General features: G+C 46.1%; 2 protein-coding genes across 3 annotated transcripts in view; both read right to left on the bottom strand.

Moving 5' to 3' along the window:
* Positions 1–809: 809 nt before the first annotated feature.
* On the bottom strand, positions 810–2046 carry LOC6547555 (CDK-activating kinase assembly factor MAT1). The gene has a single exon (XM_001976140.3). The coding sequence runs from the start codon at positions 1905–1907 to the stop codon at positions 945–947; it is 963 nt and encodes a 320-aa protein (XP_001976176.1). The 5' UTR covers positions 1908–2046; the 3' UTR covers positions 810–944.
* A 166-nt stretch (positions 2047–2212) lies between these two features.
* The window catches only part of LOC6547554, a 60708-nt gene continuing 39861 nt past the window's right edge, over positions 2213–23059 (bottom strand). For both annotated transcript variants that reach the window (XM_026980386.1, XM_001976139.3), the window contains 7 exons: positions 21399–21451; positions 17983–19024; positions 16371–17876; positions 4108–4270; positions 3778–4046; positions 3364–3567; positions 2213–3305 (listed from right to left, as the gene is read on the bottom strand). In XM_026980386.1, coding sequence (XP_026836187.1) covers positions 3048–3305; positions 3364–3567; positions 3778–4046; positions 4108–4270; positions 16371–17876; positions 17983–18930 — 3348 coding nt within the window. In that variant the 5' untranslated portion in view covers positions 18931–19024; positions 21399–21451 and the 3' untranslated portion in view covers positions 2213–3047. The remainder of the gene's footprint in view (positions 3306–3363; positions 3568–3777; positions 4047–4107; positions 4271–16370; positions 17877–17982; positions 19025–21398; positions 21452–23059) is intronic.

A 23059-nucleotide genomic window follows, 5' to 3' on the forward strand; every position in this document is an offset into this window, starting at 1 on the left:
CTACCCAACCAACACACAACCCCTCCATCCCAGCTTATATTAATTCTGTGTATTTTCTCATCCTAGATGAGAAGCAAAACTCATGCGATCATAGTTAAGTTTACAGCATTTTAAATGTATTAGCAGCCATATCCCTGATCCCTGATCGCTCTCATTGTCACCAGTCCTGCACTCTGTAATCTTCCCACATTGCCCATGCATAGGTCGTTAAGTTAACCAGTTCACGTACTTGGCTAGGATAGTCCATCTGTGGCCAAAAACCCCGCAAGTGGCCCGATCGCAGAACACATTTACCTCCTACTGTGCAAGTAGATCTTAGGATGTGGCGAGCTACTCGTCCGACTATCATACAATTTAACTATAATCCGTGTAATGTATAAAGAGCAAGTTAAATCCAATGTATGTTTATCCAGCAAATGCCTATAAATATTTACTGTTAAAAGTATTTAAATAAAACAAGTCTGTAGTCGAAGCACCTGTTTTTCTGTTCGGCCCTATTTAAGTTCTTGCCAGACAAATACTTTTATTCGAGCCAACTCGTTTCTTAAAGTTTTCAAAGCTAAAATAAATTGGTTGAACTTTGTACGTTTGGGATACTAAAAGGCGAAAGGGAAACTGTCAGTGGGATGTTGGTATTTATCAAAATCAAAGCTTTAAAGTTTCTCTGTCAATGGAAGTTGTACTGCCATTTTGTCCTACCATGTTACTTGGAATGCAAAGAGATGCTTGGCCTAGTAATTTTGTTTACGGATTCCTTTTCCTATGTAGCCAACAACAGTCCATTCTTTTAATAAATAATATCTATAACGTAGGATATAGCATTTATTTCTTTAACATATATTAAGTTACGAGTTAACTGAAGGGATTCGTATAGGACACATTTGTTCAACAAAGTTAAGCGTTCAGTGCTCTGGTTGTGCGACCATTAAGTTAGTTTTGGAGGTCTAGGTGCCAGAAAGCACACCCGCTGTAGCCGTATAGTAGAGTCCCTGCAGCGCCTCCTGAAGTGCCCGCTCGCAAGCCAGGGCGGATGTGAATCCGCCGGCGTTCTCCTGCGATGTTTCCGCTCGTATGTGGGCAATATAGCCCCTGGATACGATCTCACTTGTTGGCGGCATGGCAGGTCCCTCACTTAAAGCAACAAGTGGCTCGTACACGAAGAGGGGACCCTCCTCCGATTTGGGAACGGGCAGCAGGCTGGGATCAGCGGTCTGTCCGAACTTGATGCCCGTGGAGAACTCGTTGGCGGGCTTTGGCGGCGGAAGCTGCTTCTCCTCCTCGCGCTGCTTTTCCGCTTTCTCGGCGAACTCGGTGACAATTTGAGCGGCATCCTTGCCGCTGTACATCAGCTCCTCGATCAGCGCCTGCTTGTCGCGAGCCTTCTTTTTCTTGTGCTCATTCTCCAGTTCCTCCAGCTCCTTCCGACGCGCCTCCTCCTGAACTTTCTCCAGCTCCAGCATCTCCTCCAAAGCGTACTCATCGCGTCCCACGCGGGTTTTGTTCCGCTGAATGACCTCACGGTTATCCCGCTTGTAGGCCTCGATCCGCTTATTTGTTTCGATGATCTCGATGTTGTTGCACAGATTGTACACTATGTCCTCGATCTCCTCCAGATAGTCATTGTACTCCGCCAAGGAGGCAAAGTCCTCCTCGCGCTTATTGTAGTCGCGCAGAATGCGCCTGCGAATGTCCACCTCCTTCTCCACCATTGGGTCCTCAAAGAGCTGCACGCGGAAGTTGTTGCGCCGCAGGGGCACCATGCACTCTGGACAGGCGCCGGATCCTTTGAGGAACAGCAAGTCCACGCAGGATTCGCATAGTGTGTGGCCGCAAACGTTCACCATCAGCTTGAGCGATGGATTCCGGTATTTGGTGGTCTTGCACCGCGGGCACGCCTGGTCGTCCATCGCGTCGGCGGTTTACCTATCCTAATGTGCGGTTAAAATATGTAAATACAAAACTATTTGCCGGCCAATGTTTTCGATAAATTATTATTGGATGCATTGCCTAATGTGACCATGGTAAGCGCGGAATGCCACATCTAGCACATGCACGAACCTCGCAGCTGCCAATCATGGCGTTGCCATACATTGCCATTTAGAACAGCCGTTACAAGCTTAACCATTTTGAAATCGAAATTCAATGAATTAGATGAAATCAGGCATCTTGTGATTTGAAGCCAATACTGTAAAGCAAAAATACAAATCCGCACTTTTCTTTTAACATTTTTATTTCAAACAGCATACGCGGTAGTTGTTCACATTAAGAGTAGAGTTTAAATATGATTTCATTAAAGATACACGCACTTTTATGTCATACGTATTTTGATATATGTGTGTTCTGAGTGTATATGCATTAAATAATTCAATAATTTACATTAACCAAATCATCCCCAGCCAGGTGCACCGCCAGCTACTGGGCGCTGCATTTTGCCTAGCTGCGTACTCAAATTTACAATTAAATACATTTGATAAACAGTAGTAGTGACATCATATACACCTCCTTTATATTTGATTGCGTAGATAAAAGCATTGACAAGCAGTGGATCAAAGGGACCCATCAATTTTGGGTGTTAGTTGCATGCGTAATACTTGAGAGAAGAATTGAGTGGGTGAGTGGGGCGATTTTGTTTGGGTGGGTGCGTTATAAAAGCACTGTTGCAATACGAGGCGTACTCCTATATATTTAGACTAACTTATGCGCTACGAAGAGGACCTACTCGATTTATACAGATTGATTTAGTCGAATATATATTCAAAGGTGTGGTTGGGGGCGGAAAGAATATATGTAGAGACAGAACCTAAAAAGAATCGAAGGCGCCTTGTCTTTGTATAGGTTCTCAACAAATTTGTCGATTCAATTAGAAATCGAATCACTGTAAATATCACAATTTAGTTAACACATATACAATTATAATTGTAATAACTAAAATAAATGTACGTAAGCTGTCGTCATTAACAATAGAAACTACCAGTAATTACAGCAGCTGCATTCACAGGCTGCAGCCTATGTCGCGTATGGATGGGGATGAATGGAGACGCAGCCACCTAGCCCTGCAACGCGGTGACCTCCTCCTCCAGTTCGGCGTCCACCTCATCGATCTTGGATCCGGTGCACCCCCTGCACTTGCAGCAGATGATGCAGGGCGCAGCCAACAGCAGCAGCGGCGAGGCCACCAGCAGCAGGATTCCGAAGCCGGCGAAGATCCCGATCACTTGGGCGCGATGCCAGACCACCGAGGCCCTCGAGTGCCCCAGCTTGTTCTTGCACGGTCCCTTGTCGTAGTGGCGCAGCAGGAAGTCATCCTGCGGGCATACAAACAAGATGAGACAACCACCATTTGTGGGATTTTGTGGCACTTACATCCAAACTGGCCAGGCAGTACCAGCAGAAGACGTGCTTGCAGCGCTTGCACATCATCTGGGCGCAGCCCTCGTCCTTTTCGATGGGCACCGCGCACATGGGGCAGCACTTGATCAGTTCGTTGTCGAACGGTATGCCAATGTCGTCCTGGCCATCGGCAATCAGGCGTCGTCCAAACTCATCGCAGCTTATGTTCGGATGGTACTGCAAGGCGGAGAAAAGTGATTGTTAACTAGAAACCCATAAACATGCTAGAAACTGGGTGCCGTTGTTTTAATATATCCATGTAAATGATTTGTTTGAATTTGTTTGTCGTTTTCTTAAACTGCCGTTGTGATTAATTCAAACTTTAGAATATTCGTTCCGTATGTGCCATGTTTATGGCAGGAAGCGAAAACAATGCCACACACTTACCGCCTTTTTGCAGAGGCCGCAGAATTCGTCCTTGCAGGAGGGACAGTGAACGGACACCGAGAGCACGGCTGCAATGCTTCCGGCCGCGGCACCTGTGCTTCCGTTTCCGGTTGCCTCCTGCTGGGGACTGTAGCTCTGCGAGGTCGACGGCGACTCGTCCATTTGGCAAATGGCGCTGGACTGGCCGGGCTGTGCTGCCGCACCCACCGTGCAGATGGTCTCGCAGCCAGCGCGTGGACACCAGGTGCGCGTCTTGTCCAGTTCGATTTCTGAATGAAAGTGTAGCATGTGTGAGAGGTCTCTTGGGCAATCGCCTGGGCATGGACTCACCTCGATTTAGGCGATATCGATGGTGCTTCTTCAGCAGATTCGTTGTGGTCAGGTTCGCTATCTCGGGCAGGGAAATGGCGCCCTGGGCGGGGCACTTGGCGTCCGGGCAGGAGATCTCGTAGGCGCCCTCGGAAATCTCGAACTCCACGTAGGCTCGCATGCACTGCAAGTAAATAGAAGCGGGCGATGGATTAGCTAAACAATTTGCACGTCCTAAGCCTAATCGCACTTAAGCCGGGAAAATCTTGAAATATCCTGATGTATGTGTGAGCCACCCTTCTGGCAAGGGAAAAGTTTGTCAGGGCATTTAGCAAGTTTGGCTGGCATAGTTTCGGCCAGGAAAACCGCATGGCCCACCACAAGGCTGCGGCTGTCGGAATTATTTCATTTTCACTCGCACACAAAAGTTGCCGCCTGGGCGGAAGCCTTTATAAATAAAGATTTAAAAGTTTTCCCTTCCTTCATGGCACATTAAAGTAATGGAATTGCAAACGGAAGCACAGGAAATACTCAAATGCTTCGACACCAACCATATTTCCCCTTTCGGCCACGCCGGCAGCAAATGAAAGGCAGGCAAAAACGCTTTTGGAGAAAGAGAAAAGTTTCCGAGTCCGTAGCACAAAAAAGTGTCTCCTGTGGCCAACTCCCCTCCTTTGGGCCAACTTTCTGTTTAGCCGTAAATAATTAAAAGTGAATTTCTCCTTTCTCCGGACGGCTCTTTCTCGAATTTGGGCTACTGGCAACTTTCTGTTTGCTAACTGCAATAATGAAACTAGATATTTCGCTCAAATGAAAGTTTTCATTAAAGCAACTGCATAAAGCACTTTGCGAAATTTGTGTGCACCTAAGCGAATTGTAAAATATTACATTTCATGCAACTTAGATGTTCTACTCTTGAAAGTGGCTTACATTGGGGTTAAAATATAAATGGAACGCACTTGTCATAACCATGCTAATATAGGTTATATTGCAAAAGAAGAGGATGTTGGAAAAATCTATTTCTTGAACAAATGCACTGCAGTTTTTCAGTGTGCATGGCATTCACCACCCAGCTCCGCTTAATCCCAGCGTTGAAGGCTTCACCTGGCCATCAGTCAGTCGGGCCACAGCAGCCACAGCCTCCGGATTTGCGATGCGCGGTAGGAGGAACTGGCTACTGGGAACTGGAAGGTGAGAGGTGAAAAGTTGGAGCGGCAGGATGATACCGCGTGGCCAGATGGCTGTTTGCCAGCTGGTGCCACAATTTAGTGGCCTGCAGCCTGGATTGTGGTGCAGCTACTGGCACATCCCGGCCTTTTCCTTGTACACTCGGTGTACTTTTCGATTTATCGGGACTACAAATACGGGCGGGGATTATGGCTTTGGCACACAAATTTATTGATAATACTCGTGCGTCGGGCTTAATTAAATTCTTGAAAATCAATACCAAAGAATTTCATTTCGCAGCGCTTCACAGGGCGGCCTAAGTGACAGAATGTCAGCTATGACCTATGACCGCACAAAACATTTACGAGTTCAGCAGCACAAACACGATTGAAAAGACTCATTTTCGGCACTCAGACAGCCGCCCATGGCAACCTTTGTGGCCCACAATTGGGCAGGCCAATTAAAAGGCCAACTGCCGCAACAAGATTACAAGCACAGCGAGGCTCTTGGGCTTGTGTATAAATTAGTATTAATAATGTCAGTTGGCGAGTGTCCTTCCAGGAGGACGTGAAAAATGGAGGAGCGGCGGGCGAAAGAAAGTTCGCATTTAATATGCGAATTTATTTTATTTTATCAGCTGCAGCGCGCAGGAAAAGACAGATGACTCGGTTGCTATAAACATTTCCATAGTTATTGCTGAATAATTCTGATATATGACTGCTGTTTATATTCCCCCTGAACTGCTCATTTCTCCCCTGGGCTCTTTTCTCGTTTCTAGCAGAATGGAATGCTCAAATGAAACGTCTGATTTCTGTTTTTGTTTATTTTGTCTAAGGATTTTCTCTTTGAATGCAGAAGTTTCGTTTTAAATTATTTACGCTTCGCAGCCACTCAATCAAAGAAAAGCATTGACGGAAAAAAATGACGGGAAAACGAGATGGGAAAAAACTTTTAGCAGTGTATCCGTTCGGAATGAAATGTGATTAGATTATAATCTTTGAGGAGCACTTTTCAGTGAACATTCAGGCCACTAAAACGTAAACAGCGAATGGCTGAAATCGATTAGTTATTAACAAATTCACTGTATAAAAAGTTTTTGTGACTCTTAATAAGTAAATAATTAATAGCATACTTTTCTGCGCAGCAACAGGAAAATGCGACAAATTGGAAAGACATCGTGCATAGAGTGCTTAATGAAAGGCCCAGACCCAAAGCCCACGAACCCAAATACACACACAAATTATCCCGTGTAATCCTGGCCAGCAGATATTGCCAATTACACGCACGCTCGCCCGGAATGAAAGCGAGCAACTGGCGCCGGGAAAACCGCGAATCTGCCACCTTTAATCTAACTCATTAGCGGCGACACTTTAATTAATATGGCAGCTTGTCCTTGGCGGTGTCCTGCGACCTGCGTCCTGAGATGACAGGATGACAGGATGCCAGGATCGCTGGCCGGCCAATGAATTGCCATGACAACGTGCGCAAGACGCGTCATAAATGCAAATTTATGGCAAATGATTACATTAATGTTCTGGTGTCCTGGTCCATTGCCACCATAAACTTTTAATGCCGCATTCTGATTTAATTAGCCTGATTTACACGACCGGCGGGGCAGGAGACGTGTTGAATGCCAATTAGCCGTGGATGCACACAAATAAATACACCATTAAATGAGTCGCTCCTTTCATACGGTACAAAATGATTCACATTATAATCATGTTCAGATTGAGGCTGCTAGTTTCCATTCTAAGCAGTGTCATTCTTTTCTATTCTACTAGGAGATTCTTCCGTGTTTTCCCGCAGTGTAGCTGGCTCGGCAGCGTCTTGAGTCAACGTCGGATGTGTGGCGTGATCCATTCATAGTTTCCAGCCAAGTTGCCGTTAAGTCAATCCCATCACAAAGGAGCAGGACAACATTGTCGGCGTCCAGGACATTAGACGCGGGCAGTAACCCAATCCGCTTAGCAGTAAACTTGTTGTTCTGCCTGGCTTGCGACACAATATGGCGAGAGTATAGTATATATGGGGTCTGGTTTTAGAATTCAGCATGCGGCAACGGGGATAAACATTGGAAATTTAATGATGGTGCCGTCAATTGAAATGCAAGCGCAACAAGCGACGGGGCAGCAGCAGATATAAAGATAGTCGTGCAGATGGAAAGGGGATAGCAGTGACACAGAACTCGGGGTAGTGACGAACTCTAGATGCCCTTTATGGCAGCTGTGGGAAAATATTAATATATATAGCTTTACCAAGGTAAAAGAACCTGGCGTTTAGCAAAGATACTGTTGTGCTAATACGCACAAGAGCTGCCATTGATTGATTGGAAAATCAGATACTTGATATCCTGTAAGCCAGAAATAGCAGCCATTGTTAGACCTTGCAAGGATTGCCATAAATAATGAGGTGGCACTTCCCGTGACCCTGAACTCACCGCCTGTTTTGCTGTGACATGTCCTGGCAAATCGAATGAAAACCATTTGTATTGGAAACCGTCATAAAAGCAGGCAGGGCAGCTCGCAAACGAACTGGGATCCTGCACATCCACCTGCTCCTTTTGGCACCCTTTGCCGTTTGTGTGTGTAAAATTGAATTTAAATTGCATGTCCAAAGTTCCACTTCCGTTTCCGCTCCCTTCGCACTGGAGCATTGAATTTCAATTGATTGGAAACGCTCGGGCCATGACTCTAGTGCCAGACCCTGATAATGCCGGCAACTATTTTGATAACACAAAATAAAGGGGAAGAGAACTGGGGAGACAGGAGTTTCAATTCAAGCCCGACGTCTCAGTTAAGCGGATTTTGCTAAATCCTCTTCCATCTTCTTTACGGTCTATTTTTGCGGCTGCAAAAAATTGTTTAATTTATGCTAAGAACTCGAGAGCGGGAATAGCGAGTTTAAACAAATTTATGTTTCATTTCGTTGGAAATACTTTTAGGGAATTACTGAAAACACCTGGTGTCCACGTGGGCAGCGGCAAAAACGTTTTCCATTTCCGGTCTAGACGCAAAATACAAACTCAACTGGCTTATTTAAATGCAATTTGTGATTGCTCTGCTGAGCGGCCAGTCGCAAAATGGAATGATGGCTTTTAATAGACTGATTTTCCAGCAGCAGCATATTTTATCTGCAGCAGTCAGGTGCGGCGAACATCAAGAGTTTTGGAATTCTTTAAAGCGCATTTAACACGCCAAATTACTTGATATTGGATGGCCATTTAATTTCAATTTCGTGCTGTTGAATTCATTTACAGTCTCCACTGGCGAATGCCACTTCATGCGAATGGAAATTGGATACCAATAAGAGCAGGCATTTTTAGTTTTACACATTTGGCATGATTGAATCGTTTACTGGAATGCTGGCAAAGCGCACACAATTTGTATATTGTTTCAGGAATGCAATATATCGATGCACACAGAATTTAAGCAGAGATACAATAATTGGTATGAACTGCATGCATGATTGCAAGTGCTTTCCTTCACTTCATAATGAAAACATCAGTTTCATCGTAATTTTTTGATTGTTGTTCATGGCAGCGCAGAAAGCACATGTATAAGAAATGTTTGCAACTCGTGCAGAGCCATATTTTTCTACATAATTTAAGAACTCACATTTCAGCTGCTATTTCAGCTTTTCGTCGAATGTTCGCAGTAAAATGAGAACTAGTCACGTATTGATTTCCAGCTCGAATGGAACATCCTGCATATCCTGGTTCCTGCGAGCTACCAAATTTATATGGCGCACTCGACGGCTCTCGCAAATAATTCAAATTCACAGGTGAACGCGTTTTTTTGACACATCGCGAAATGAGGAAAATATGCTGCTGCAACGGCAGCCACGTGTAAAATGTGTAAATGCAATTTGGCGACGTTGAAGTCGCTGATGTCAACGCAAATTGAATCAAAATTCAATTTGACAGCGTGTATGCTCTTTACGCTTTTTTTTCTTTTAATTTCCACATCGCAACGAAGTTTGGCACCCTCCTTAGTCAAGTTAGTCAATTAAAAATGAAGGAAGGGAAGCTGAAAAACGCAATTCACACTTGCACTTGCACAAACGCCGGCAAAAGCCGTCAAAAGTTTTTCAATTTTGGCGAGCGGAGGGCGAAAGTCAAATATCTGACTGGTGTAAATGATATATAGCTCCACATCCTAGCATCCTTGCAGTTACATTGTACCGCTCTGGGGAAAGCTCTCTATTTGCACAGATCTCCCGCAAGGATGTGGGTGGCGCATCCTACTGCATTTTTCAGTTAGATTCGACAAAGTCTAAACTTTTTGGCTGTCCCGCTATAAAATACCGAACAGCATTCCGGGCAAACAAAAAGTATGTATAAATATTGAAAGAAGTCGTAAAGAAAATGGCAAGTAGCAAGTAGCAAGTAGCAGTTGCAGTAGCGGTTTCCCATTCGAGGAGCAACTTTTGCTGCGTTTCCACAGCCGAGGGGCAAAGTTTTCAGCTTGTTTGCAACTTGTTTCGCCCGAGCAGAAAGCAAACTGTGCTGCTTGTCATCAAATATGAGGCAGCAGTATGAATATCCTTATATCCTTGTACAAGTTTCGGGTATTGCATTGCCGAATGCTGGAATTCAGCTGATAAACCTCGGAGGCAGCGCTTCGGCATCTTGTTGGCCCAAAGAGCCTGCAGTACAATGCCAGCCGGATACCACAAACCATTCAGCTCAACTACAATGCCCATTTTGTTTAAGCCCGGTCAGCGGTATTTCGGTTCCAATCAGAGCCAGCGGCAACGTCAGCACTCGGCTTAACTGGGCCACCAAAGGTTAAACTACCGACATCCACAAAACAAACATCCCGACCTATCTGTGATGATATTCCCTGGCTTTTGAACAACAATTGCAGCGGCGTAGCTTTGATGGAACATGAGTTTTTGAGAGACAAGGTATTTAGTTGAAAATTCCTATATTACATATTTATTTTCTTTAAAAGCCTCTAAGTAAACACCATTAAATGACAATGATTTGCGTTGACCATACATAAGCAATCAAAATAGAAACACCAAGTTCAAAGTAACTTTCTGCACATCTACAATGCACTACCATAATTGAGTTCAAAGTCAATGGAAACAAGAAAGTACATAACAAAGTTCAAGGCAATAACCAACATTTTCAGGTCGAACTTGACTTCATTTTCCGCGACGAAACGCCGACTTCCCATCGAAACAAATCCATGCAGCAATCACGGCAGTTTGGCGCCCGTTGGCCTGGCCAACTGCCATACGCAAATGACTGCGAGTGCCAGCGACCACAGGCCACTCATTAAGTGGCCAAAGCATTTGGGCCTGCCCGGATGGCCTTTAGCCAGAATGCCCGGCACGACCCGGCCATTTGCAATTGAGCAATCTAAGCTGACCGGCGATTACAAGGAGCGAGCACTGCATTGCCCAACCGACTGACCAATGCAGCTGTCCACTTCCGCAGCGATAAACCGGACACTTCCGTTCCCGGCAGAGTAGATATACTCGTACACAGGACACAAGTGCGGCGGACTGGAGTGACCCTTGACCCTTGGCTGTGCCGCAATTTCACTGCCAATTTGCTGCATTAATCGCTCGACAAGCTAAACAAAGAGCAAGCAAACATTTGCCAGCCAATTTGCTGCGAGCCCAAAATTCCAATTTCAATTTCTCTCCCCCAAGCCAGCGAGAAAGAGAAACAATTCATTATTGGCGCACACATTTGCATACCAAATGAGTACAGCAACAAAAGCCAAACAAAAGAAAGGCCGCAAAGCAAAGAAAGTAACAAAAAAAATTACAAAATTTAAGGCTCCAAATGCTCAAACGGATTTGGCCAATTTTCCACACGTTAGCCTAATGCTTGCGGTCGAAATACACTTTAACTTTTGGCCCAGAGAAACGCGCTTGCAGAGCAGCAGCAACCGATGGAAACTGAGCAGCCGGAAATGACGCGCTGGGCGGGGAAAATGGCTGACCCGACCGGAAATTGCTTTCGCCGCCTCTTCGCCACTCTTTCGCCTCCCAAGAGTGCTTTTGCATTTCGGCGGAGAGCGGCATCCAAACGTCAACAAGTTCATAACCAAAACTGAAAGGGCGAAATGTTGCACTCAGAGAAATGTAACATTTTCTTAGGAATTATTAAAATATATGATATTGTCTATTTTCTATTAGAATAGATGTATTCCGCAAGTCAAAAAGTTGACTCTGCTACGAAAACTAAGCTAAAGGATTTAATACGAAAACGCATGGTAATTTCTTCCAGTGCATGGCGCACCACTACACCCACTGATTTCAACCATAGTTACAGCCCATTTCAAGAGCTCTTTTCGCGCGCCTCTCCAGCCATAAACATTTACATTTTACAAGTATTTTTTTCTAACAGATACAGTGCGAGAAAAAGGGTGGGTGGTTGGCAAACGGCGAACAGAGGTGTTAGAGGTCACCCTCCCTCGTGGGTTTGCATGCCAGTCACGTGCTCCCCTTTGCTTTTTCACTTTTATTTGTTTTCTCGCTTTGCTTCCAAATGCTTCAAAATGCTAAAATGTTGACTGCAATTACAAGGCGGAGACCCCAGCGAATCTTTGGCCCCACATTTCCCGGGGCGAATGTCTTCGTTTGAGCCACTCTTCCTTGCTGGCAGTCATAAATTTTCACTGGCTTTTCAGTGGCATGCCCCAACGTGGCATGGACTGCGGGTTATGGGTAAAGTCGGAACAATGGGGCGCCAATTTCTGTCGCGAGTAAATCTAAATGAAATCATTTCAGTCCTTGCTGCTCATAAATTCCTAAATCAAATACGAAATTAAGTGAGGCCAAGCACAATAAAGTTTGATCCTGTTCATGGGTTTGTCCTTCGAGAGATTTAAACTCAGTACTCAGTACTTTAATTTCAAAAGCGCTTTAATCAAGTTTCATTAAAATGCCTGCTATGCGAGTATTTTGCACATGTTTGTGCATAAACTCTGCCCTTCGCGTCGCGTTCACACTTAACGCGTACCCTCTATATTTCCTTTTTGTTTTGGCTGCATCTTCCCTTTTGAATTTTGAGTACTTGATAGCAATTTGTTGTCGAGCATTTTAATTGCTCGCGTGTTGTTTCGCTTGGCTTTTCCCTTTGAATGCCCCTGCCACGTGTAGCACCACCGCAGACGGTGGTTCCCCCCTTTCGCCCAGCCACTTCAGTGTAAATTCCATTCACATATAGCACATATAGCACACATAGCACATATAGCGTATACGCAGCGTTTATGGTACAGTCAGGTGGCTGTTCCTGTTCCAGGCTGGCTTTTTCCGTGTTAATTTACTTTTCAGCTTGTGGCCATCGGAAAGGCAGCAGGAGCAGCAGCCGAGCAGCTCAATTAACACAAAAGGGAAACCGAAACGGAGAATGAGAGGTCCTGCAGCATCCGGTAATGAAAGGAGCTGCACCACACAGCAACAAACAAACTGCAAAATGAGGCTCTCTCCCTGCAGCCACGAAATGTGAGTTAAACAAATAGAAAGCGCCCTCAAACCCAGGAAAAGTACTTTCAAAAGCATGTGACACATGGACATAGCAGGAAAGCTTCTTCAAAAGCCCAGATGTCAGAAATATTTGGAAAATACTCGACTTGCCCCTAGTAAAGTACTCATCAATTACATTAACTTTCAATAACTGGGGCAACTTTGACAAGTGCGCGTGATGCGATGGCCAAGTTGCCAGCCAAATTCGCCGAAGGACACACGGAATCCAGGCCAGGCAACAGCTGCTGACCCACTGGCCAAGGAGCTCCCTTTATTCTAAATCCATTACACACACTAATGAGAGATGGCACACAAACTGCAGCGCACAGAAATCCACACCACACCCAACCACTTTACCCCAGCTCCACAGTGGGGAGCCCATCAAATGGCAGAGTTTAAACCTCATCGCTGGCGCATAAATTTCTACCAGTTTAGTGCTCCTCCAGCGTCACTCCCTCGTCATCAGGATGCGTTGCTGTCCATTCGAGCATGTTTAATAAGCGTCGCCATTTTTCATGCGCAGTCAGCGGAGGAGCAGCTCGCCTCCACCACTCTGGCCCATCTCTGCAACTCCGGGATGCAGCATGCAGATGGATGGGTTGGCTGGGGCAACCATGAGAACTATGAGTGCCACGTGAAGAGTTTGCTCTTAGCAAGCCAGTTGCAAAATATTTGAACTGCACAACGAGCGTTCGAAAAAAATGGCAACCATACAACACAGAAATTGTGGAAATCGGATGGCGAAGTATGGGTGCACTTAATATATACAAGTAAAACGCAGGGAAATACACTAAATGTGTAACGAGTATGCTGCAATAAACAAAAGATGGAGATAATTGGATACAAGACTCCTTTTATCCATGCGGATCATAAAGTGTCCTCCCACATCTGCGATAGGAATTAATGGTGAGGCGACAAATGGAAGGCAGCCAGCGAGTCCCAATAAAGATATGAATCTCTGGCGATACTTGCCCCGGGATCAGCGACTCAGCTCAATTTATATAGCATTTATCATCCATTTGCCTTGGGTGTATGCGCCCCAGACTAAACGTGAATTATGATGATGCTGCATAAGAGCGACATAGCGTTTCATAGTGGAATAACATTTTTTCTCCTAGGATTGTGCTGTTCTGGCCATTTTGTTGATGTCTGACTGGTATTTTCTGCTATTTTTCTTTTTTTCCCTATGCATATACAGCAAGTGCGGAAAATTTGTCAACTCAGTGAATCGTAAATGTTATATGGAGCGAGACGCGCACGTGGAGGTGGGAAGACACAGGAGTACTGAGTAAACAAATGAAAATGCTGTTTGCATTGAAATTTGGTTCGTTTGGTTTTCAATTAGGCGAGTGCGCCCACCACTGCGTATGAGCAATGTTTGCCAATAATTTGCGGCTTAAACAGGGAAACCAGGAAACAAGGAAACCAGGAAAAAGAAGGCCAGCGCCACAAGAGCAAACAAAACTAGCCACACTCCCACTGGCTGCCACCAGTTTAGTTTAAGGTTGACAAACGACCTCGGGCAGGACACGAAGACATGGCAGTACATCTGTAGCCATTAGACACGTAGCCGGAGGATTCTGGGAGCCAGGGGGCGTGGCCCTCACGTCCTTCCATCAGGTGTGCATGCGAGTGTGTGGCGTGTGTGTGTGGGTAATAAATTCCACCGGCACACACACGAGTTGAGCGCCAAGAGGAGCAGCAACAAAATCGAGAAAGTGGAGCTCGCTTATTTAGTGCCTTTGTCTAGTGTTGCCGAAAGTTTATTTAGCCTTTTAGTGCACTGCGAGAAATGCATAGCTAAAGCCATGAGAGGCATCTACTGTATGTACTTGGTATTTAGGGTTTAGTTTCAGATCTGCCATCTTCAAGTGGCATTGCCATGCAATTGAAGACAGAACAAGAACTGTGATATTTTTCTCTCGGTGCATCTGCTTTCCTTCAGTTTCTTTCAATGCGCTTACGTGTTCTTACGTGTGAATTTCGCCTAATTTATTTATGCTCAAGAAAGAATTGTTCTGGCAGCAAATACATGAAATTAGATTCACCGGCAGCTAAATATATAAATTCGTTTTGCCTTTAATGTGTGCCGTTCCTGCTGCACTCTCGCAATCATTTACTTAATTATTTAAAATGCTCCATGCTATTTGTGCTACGTTGCCCCGCCCCTCCTTCGCCCCCTCAAGACAAATGCAATTTGTTTATGGCAAAGTAAAGTAAAGGCAGCAGGAGTCCCGGAGCCTGGGGATGCGGCTTTTGTGAGCAGGAAAGCAGGACGTCTGGGGCGTCCAGGATACGCAGCGAATTTTGCAGAAATTACTTTGAAGCGGCGAAAATGGTAGGAAGTGCTGAGCCAGCCAGCCAGCCAGCTAGCCAGGATCTCAGATGAGTCACCTTGCAGCATTAACCCCTTGCTGACTACTTCCTTCCATATTTCCGCTGCTCCAGCAAATTGCCATGCAAATTGCGGGAATAAATGAGGCTGATGTTGATGCAGATGCAGATGCATTTGATGATGCGGATTAGCTTTGCAAATGCAGCTTAATATTTTCCTTGAGCTGCTGCAGAAAAACATCGTTAGCTGCAGGGCCAGCAAAGTAAGCAGTTTCCTTCTTTAAAGAGTAAAGTCAAGTAAATACGAAACAATAGGCGAGTCATTTATTGTTATAAACAAGAAATTGAGTAGACTTTTCTTGTATGTACAACTAAATCCCCTGTTTTTGTGTTTCAATAGCTTGTTTATTGGAAAATCGTTATTGCAGAAATTGAACTCCAGCCACTTTGCAAAATGCCACAAAATTCCAAGTGATTACGAACTAAATAACTCAACTAAGCCGGCCAAATGGTCTGAGTTTGTACAACAATTGAAACAGAACGCACTGCAGCATGTGCAAACTTAATCTACGAACGTAAAGTTATCAAATATATGAAAATACATTTGGCTTTTCTGATTATTTATGCCCAACATTCAACTTTGGGTTAAGCTGCCAGCCAGCAACTCGCTTCTAACACTTGCAAAATATTGCGTCTGCCTGTGCGTCATTTTTCAATTTTCCTCGCTGGTGCACCTGGAAAAAGGAAAAGCCGAGAAAACGGAGGAAAATATCCTAATAAGAAACCTAACATATGCAGCTGAATGTGTGTGTGTGTGAGTGGGGGCGCATCAATAAGATGAGGAGCGGGAAAACCACGAGGAAATCCTTCTGCGGCTTAGAGGATTTTTCCCATTCCAGTTTTATGTCTGCTGCGTGCGAATAAAATCACAATTTTATCTGAGGCATATCGCATTATAATCGTGGCAAAGTCAAAACTAGAAATATTTGAATTGCCTAACAAAGCCCAAAAGTTCATATACATTCATATTTAATGGTAATTGCTATCAGTTGAAAATTCGCAGTCGAGGTTTTTGGTTTTTCTATTCGCTTTAACCAAACTACCGGCGGAAAACTTTCTGCAAACAATAATTTCAACAGCTTTCTGACCGAACAGTGAATAGGCATAATCACCAGTTGGTCAGCTATGCCATTTACCAAAGGTGTATCTGCACTATGCCTAAAGCTTTTAGCCTTAAAGAGGAACATCTGGCTTAATACATAATTTCGTAACTTCTAAAACACAAAAAAGGGACCTACCTCGATGCAGAACTGGCAGCCGCACTGCTGAAGCGCCATGGCCTCGCCCACGTCCTCCACATCGATGAGGCACAGCTTGCAGGTGAAGCTCTGGAAGGCGGTGGTGGTGGGCGTGGCAGGGGTGCCCACCGAAGGCGTGGCATCGGCGGAGGCCAGCATCTCGCGTCGCTTGAGTGCAATCCCATCCCGCACGCAGCATGCCTGCGCCGCTTGATTCGCACTGGCCATGGAGAGCAGGGAGCTGACGGTCAGTGGATATGCATGATTGGTGCCGAAGGGTCCCAGTTCGCCGCTCCCAGGTGTATCAGTGGGCGTGGTCGCGGGCGTCGACGTGGACTGCTGCTGCAGTTCCTGATTCAGATTATTGGCGGAGCTGGAGTGCAGGGTGGCCGTGGTCACATTGGACGGCGGACTGGGACTGGTCGAGTTGGCAGTGGCTCCACCGCTCAGTCTGATCTGGGCATTCACGTTGATATGCGGCTCCTGCGCCCGCCGTTGATCGTCTTCCCAACCAGCTTCCAGGTGATTGAGGGCCGAAGTTGGCCGCGGCACAAATCCATTCGACAGGGAGTAGCGCGATCCGGAGGCGGCCAGGGATAACAGACTGGAGCAGCGAGAACAGGTACCCACGCCGTTAATGCTGCTCACGCTGTTCCGCAGGCGATTCAGTGGTCGGATTTGCTCCACGCCGCCAGAGCTGAAGATCCCGCTGCCATGAACCGCCAAGGAGTGTCCTTGACTTCGGCTCTGGCTCAAGCCGTGCACGTGGCCATGCGACTGCGATTGACGGGTGAGTGCTAGGACCGTCTCGCACTTTCGCAGTCCCGTGTACTGGACAATCGACTGGGACTTCTCCTGGTGCAAGCTGCTGGCGCTACCCTCGCGTCGCATGATGTGCCATATCTTCTGCTGGACCACATTCAAGGAGCTGCTCGAACCGCTGATGCTCAGGCTGCCACGACCATGGCCGTTGGCTAGCTGTCGGCCAGAGGGATCTCGGAGCACGACATCCTGCTCGGAGGGTGTGCGTGTGATCCGTATCTCTGGGGAGGCAGGACGTTCCCGCTCTGGCACTCCCACGCCTCCAGCAACAGGGCCACCACCTCCTCCGCGACTGCTACTCGCCTTGAGTCCCACCAGCGATTTGAGAAAGTTCTCGATGCGACGCCTTCGTGGCAGTTGCCCACCACCAGATAGTCCCAGCGAGCTCTCCAGATCTGCTCCGCCTCCATTCGCTGCCAGCACTCCGCCGTTTCCAGATCCTCCGCCAACGCCAACGCCTCCAGCGAATCCACCTCCTGCCCCTGCTCCGCCAGCGTCGCCATTCGCCGAGGAAATGATGATCTTGCTGCGCGCCTGCGTGTCCAGTAGCGCAACCGTCTCGGCGTCGACGGAATCGTGGGCGCGTTCGTGGCGGGGCGTGGCATGCAGGGCGGTGGATGCCTTTTGGCTGGCGGACCGCTGGTGCTGCTTTGTGTTGGCCAGATTGTGGATTGGCGAGGAGTCCTGCGAATACATTTAAGGGCTTAGTTACTGGATCTACCACTAAATACGCTAATATGAATTGAAAACTTTAAGGTATTGCGTATATCTAAGCCAACAATGCACCCACCCGCGAGTCCTGCTCCAGCTCCTCCTCGAGCGCACTGTAAACGGGCGCGTACCAGGAGTAGGAGAGCTGTTTGCGGGCAGACGGAGCCGCCGCTCCCGCTCCACCGGCAACAACGACGTTCGCCGTGGGTGGTGCCGTGTGACCCGCTCCGTGATGCTGATGCTGCTGCTTGAGCGGTACAAGCTTGGCTGCTCCGCCGGGTCCTCCTCCCACTCCTGGAGCGGATGGAGCGCTGGTCACCAGATTGTTGCTATAGCTGAGAGGTAGACTGCGCCTCTGGTGCTGTCCCCTAGTGGGCGGCAGGTGCTTGGTGGGCTTCCTGCCCACTCCGTAAAAACTGCTGTGGTGCGGGCGCCGTTGCTGCTGCTGCAGCTGCTGCTGATTACTGTGTTGATGCTGATGATGATGATGATGGTTTCCCTGGTTAAGTTCCTTCTTGGTGAAGATCAGCGAGGCACTATTTTTGTTCAGCCTTATGGACCTCTGTTTATCCACCACCGTGGCCTCGATGTGGGTGAGCAGTGGCACCGTCTCCGACAAGGGCAGCAAGTGCTGCGAGGAGGCCGACTCCGAGGGGAAATTGATCACAAAGTTCTCGGCGGCGTCATCAAAGATGCTGGCCCTGACAGCACTCACGCAATCCTCGCTGGACGAGGGACTGCTGAGGGAACTTCTTTTGGAACGGTTTTGATTGTGGCTCTGGTGCTTGAGGTCCTTGGCGTGCTGCTGGTAGCTGCTGTAGCTGATCTTGTTCTCGACCAGCAGTTCCAGCGGTGGCAGTTTGGCGTGATTGTGGTTGTGGTTGTGGTTGTGTGGACTCCGATCCTGGTGAATATCGGCAGGATTGGAGGGCGTGGCATGCAAATGCACCTGCTGCACCGGATGCACTTCAGTCGGCTGCAAACCCGTCGACGCTGGCATCGATGTCATCGCCATTGGTGGCCGCATTCTGGCCCGGATTGCGCTCGATCAGGTGGCTTCTGGCGAGGGATGTGCTCAGCTTAACCGTGGCTGGCGACGGCAGCGTCATGTTGACGAAGGCCTATCGGAATACAATGAAAAGGCTATAAGTATTGATGGCTTGGTAATCAAAATCGTATATTAAACTTTGATATTTTGCAAGGAATTCCTAATAATTTGACTATACTAGTAGACCGTTCAGCGAATCTGACAAGTTAAGCCTAAGCATTGAATAGAAACTTTTGCCACAAACCTATATTTATATGAAACCAATATACGTGCAGCCTTCTGCCAAGAAGCATTCCCCACAAAATGCCGTAGCTACCTCTACGAATTACACCCGATTGCCAACAGCTGCAGCTGCAGACGCATTTGCATTTTCCGATTTATTGGATTTTCAGCAATTGGCCGAAAGGGAATCGGGGCTTTGTGTTCCGATTAGAATTGGGCATTGTGCAGGGCTTTCCCTTCGGAATTTAATTTGCCCGAATATGAATTTTCCATTCTGGCAGCCGGCATAGAATAAGAGGGAAACCAGGTAATCGATGGATCACAATTAAAGTGACGCCTGAATTGAATCTCCCGCTAATGCGAATGAATATAATTCGATTGAGTGCCACCTAACCGCATTAAGTGGATTTCAGTGTCGCTCACCACCAATCGGCCGATTGATTTGATTGAGCTTTCGCATCCATCATGGCGGGAAAAACTCCTGGGGCCTAATGCTATTTGCCACGGTAACCATGTAGGTAGCGCCACTAATGCAGCCAATTTAATGCCAATTAATTGGCAGAAACTCTACTGCTGAAATTTGCATTGCGTTGCAACAAACAAGGAAACCAATTTCGATTCGCAAACTCCCCCCCAGGCAAACAGAATAAAACCAAAAACGAGGTGGGAAAAAGTCTCTGGAGGATCTGCCTCTCCATTTGCATCCAGTCAATTAGGTTTAATTCCACTTTTGGCTCGATTGAGGTGGCGCTGCCAAAGTGCCCCTAAAAAATTCCCCATGGCCTGCAAATTGATAAATAATACATCGAAAAATAGCATTTTCGATAATTGAGATAAATGTGCTTTTGCGTTTTCGCTTTGAATTGCAAAGAATGCCATTTGGCTTTTAAAATTAAAATTGTGACAAAAATATACACTGCCTCAACAGGGGAGAAATATAATAATCAATATTTAATAATTTCTTTCGTTTTGGTCACACTGGTCTCTTTGTGTCCGATCGCAACCGTTTTGGCCACACTGTTTCGCAGAACTCGGTGGTAACCTGCAGGAATTTTCCATTAATTTCGACTTAATTACGGGGGCAGCAGAAACAGAAGCCGCAGTTGGCTCAAGCTGCACATGCCACTCCGCCATTCGAGGTATATTAATTTTTGGCATGCCTGCGCCTAGCCACTCCCCCTGCCGCCCCTCGCACCTGCCTCGCTCCCACATCCACCCGCATCAGCACAACGCAGCGAAGTATGCAACGAAAAAATGCGAATTACGCATAATTGTGGGGCGCTTCTGGGAAACTGTCTTACACGGTGAGAAAACTTGTTGAAGAGATGCATTGCAGTTCGGAACTTTATGCAAAGATCATTTTCAGAACCAAAGATAAACAATATCATACATAAAATCTCCGTAGCAGAAAAACCAAATTCAATTATTATTTTAATATCCATAGTGCCAAGACTTTCAATGTCAGTAATACACATGAATATTATTGAAATGAATGAATAGATAGGAAGCGGCAGCAAGGCACTAAGATATTTCTCGTTGTGCATTTATACTTTCCCATGCAGGATGTGCGGAGCGAAGGAGAGAAGCCACAAGCCGCAGCGCTGGAAAAAAGCGAAAGATAAATTGCTTGCCCCGCCCACATAGGCGTTGCTACAAGGACAAGTCAAAGGACGAAGGTTGGGGGTGTGGTAGGCGGTGGTGGGCGGAGGTGGGGCCGACATCTACAAGACACATTTGCCGCCGGGCTGACACTGACTGCCTGAATACTGCCGGCGAAATTAATCGTCTTTGGCGCACTTTGTGAATTCCCGAAATTTGTCCCTTGTACATTTACACTTAACGCCATTTAAGCGAGGAGAGGCCGAGACAGAAGTCAATGCCAAGCCAAGATTGATGAAAGTCCCAAATGCAAAACCGCCAATTGTTTTCCGGCTCGTTCAGCCTGCATCCGGTGCTAATTGTATCTACGAGATACTGTCAAGTCATCCCGGCATGACATGCAACCAAACTTTAACTCCAACGCAAAAATCTGGCAATCAAGTCGCAAATCCCGGACAACAAATGGGATTTTGTTTCATCATCGCCACAACAAACCAACTAATTGACATACGTCAATTGGCCAAATCGGAATTAATGAAGAGCCAACTGAACGGAGCGGCAAAAACACTGAATTATTTCACTCAATTACCGCTGGCAATCAATAAACAAACCATACTAAAACTTACCATAATTTAAATGGCCAGCAAATGCACTAGAAAACCAGAAATCCTCGATGAACCTGAAAAGAGTTGTAATTGAAAAAGTTTTAAAAACTTAAATATTTAAATAGTTATCGTAATTTAGCACCCAAAGAGCACCACAGTTAGGGTTGACCCATATTCATAACTCAAATGTGCAGCTTTTTATGCAACAAAGCAAGTGACCCATGACAAAAAAATTCCCGCCAGGCAGGAAATTAATTTCACACGTAAATGTTATGTGGCCTAAATAATTTGGAACATATATGTGGGCATTATTTTTAGTAAACCAATATGGATTTATTTATTTTCAGAACTGTGTAGAAGACTACGAACTTTTGGTTCCAGATAAAATGTTGTATTAAAAGCTATTACGAGCGGATAGCTACAAGTCTAAGAAATGTGGTAAAGAAATAAAAATGCGTGTTAATCATGAAGTATGTAATTAAATTTTGGATACCACATTGCTGGTAATGGCTTTTCTTCTGCTTTTTCCGGTACGCAGCATTGAAAATTACTTCGCTTCAAAGCCTCAATTAATTGTTATTAGACCGGCCCCTAATTTAAGTTAACAACCTTTGGCCATCGTCATTGCTTGGCTAAAAGGGAATTTTAATTGCCTGTCTGCCGTTGTGTGCAAGCGGGCGTGTGTGTGTGTGTGTGTAAGCGGCTAATTAGACTCGCGACCCTCCAACAAAACCGGAGGCATATGACCACTTGGCTCGGGGTTAAACTTGGCCAAGTGGTCATACATGCAACTATACGTGTGCTCCACACGTACTCATATTCATATATATATTATATAAATTATATGAAGACACACAGGTTGCCCCGAGAATTGTGCTATGCTTTGTCTACACCCACACACTTGGGTCGAAACTAAGTTAATTGTAATTGCACACTGCTCATGACATAACTACCAGTTGTCTGACAGCTTTGCTTTTCCATCGATTATCGAGGAAGCCAAGAAAAGTCAGGGACACAAGTCGTTGATTCATTTATCAAGTTTCAACGATGATACGTTTTGGCCGATGACAGTAGAAAGTAGAAAGTTGTGTAATCACGGTTAAGCGCTTGAATGGGAATCAAAAAAATAAAAATGAGAATAACACGCATTTGCTGACGTCAGTGAGCAGACACAAACACAAACAGCTTGGTAAAGATTTATCAAGTGCTCACTGCTGCCGGCGACCAACGGAGCGTATGTGTGATATTTGTCATCTTTAACAAGGGAGCGGGGCAGCACTAACAGCCTTCCCTGTCTCTCTCTCTCTCTCTCGCTCTCTCTCTCTTTCTATACATATAATTAGCTTTGTTAAAGGGTTAGCTTGACGACAAAGGGGGAACAAGTGGCTGAGAATATCTCTTGTCCAGCCAAAGGATTAATACACAGCCACACCGCATAAGCAGCTTAAGTCCTGGATCCTCCGTCAAGCCAAAGGATTCATACGAGTGACAAACGAATCCGTTTTGCACCATCAGGTGGAATCTCAATTAAGTCGCTGCCCAGTCAAGTTTTAAACACAACCTGCAGCCAATTCAGGCCTCCAAATCTAATTTAGGACTTAAACAATGCCGAGTGACTTCGTAGTTAGATGAAAAACGGATTAAGCCTTCAGTGGCAATGCAATTAAACACTCACAAAGTCA

Source organism: Drosophila erecta, unplaced genomic scaffold (assembly GCF_003286155.1).
Source record: "Drosophila erecta strain 14021-0224.00,06,07 unplaced genomic scaffold, DereRS2 tig00000092-arrow-pilon, whole genome shotgun sequence".
Taxonomy (NCBI): Eukaryota; Metazoa; Arthropoda; class Insecta; order Diptera; family Drosophilidae; genus Drosophila; species Drosophila erecta.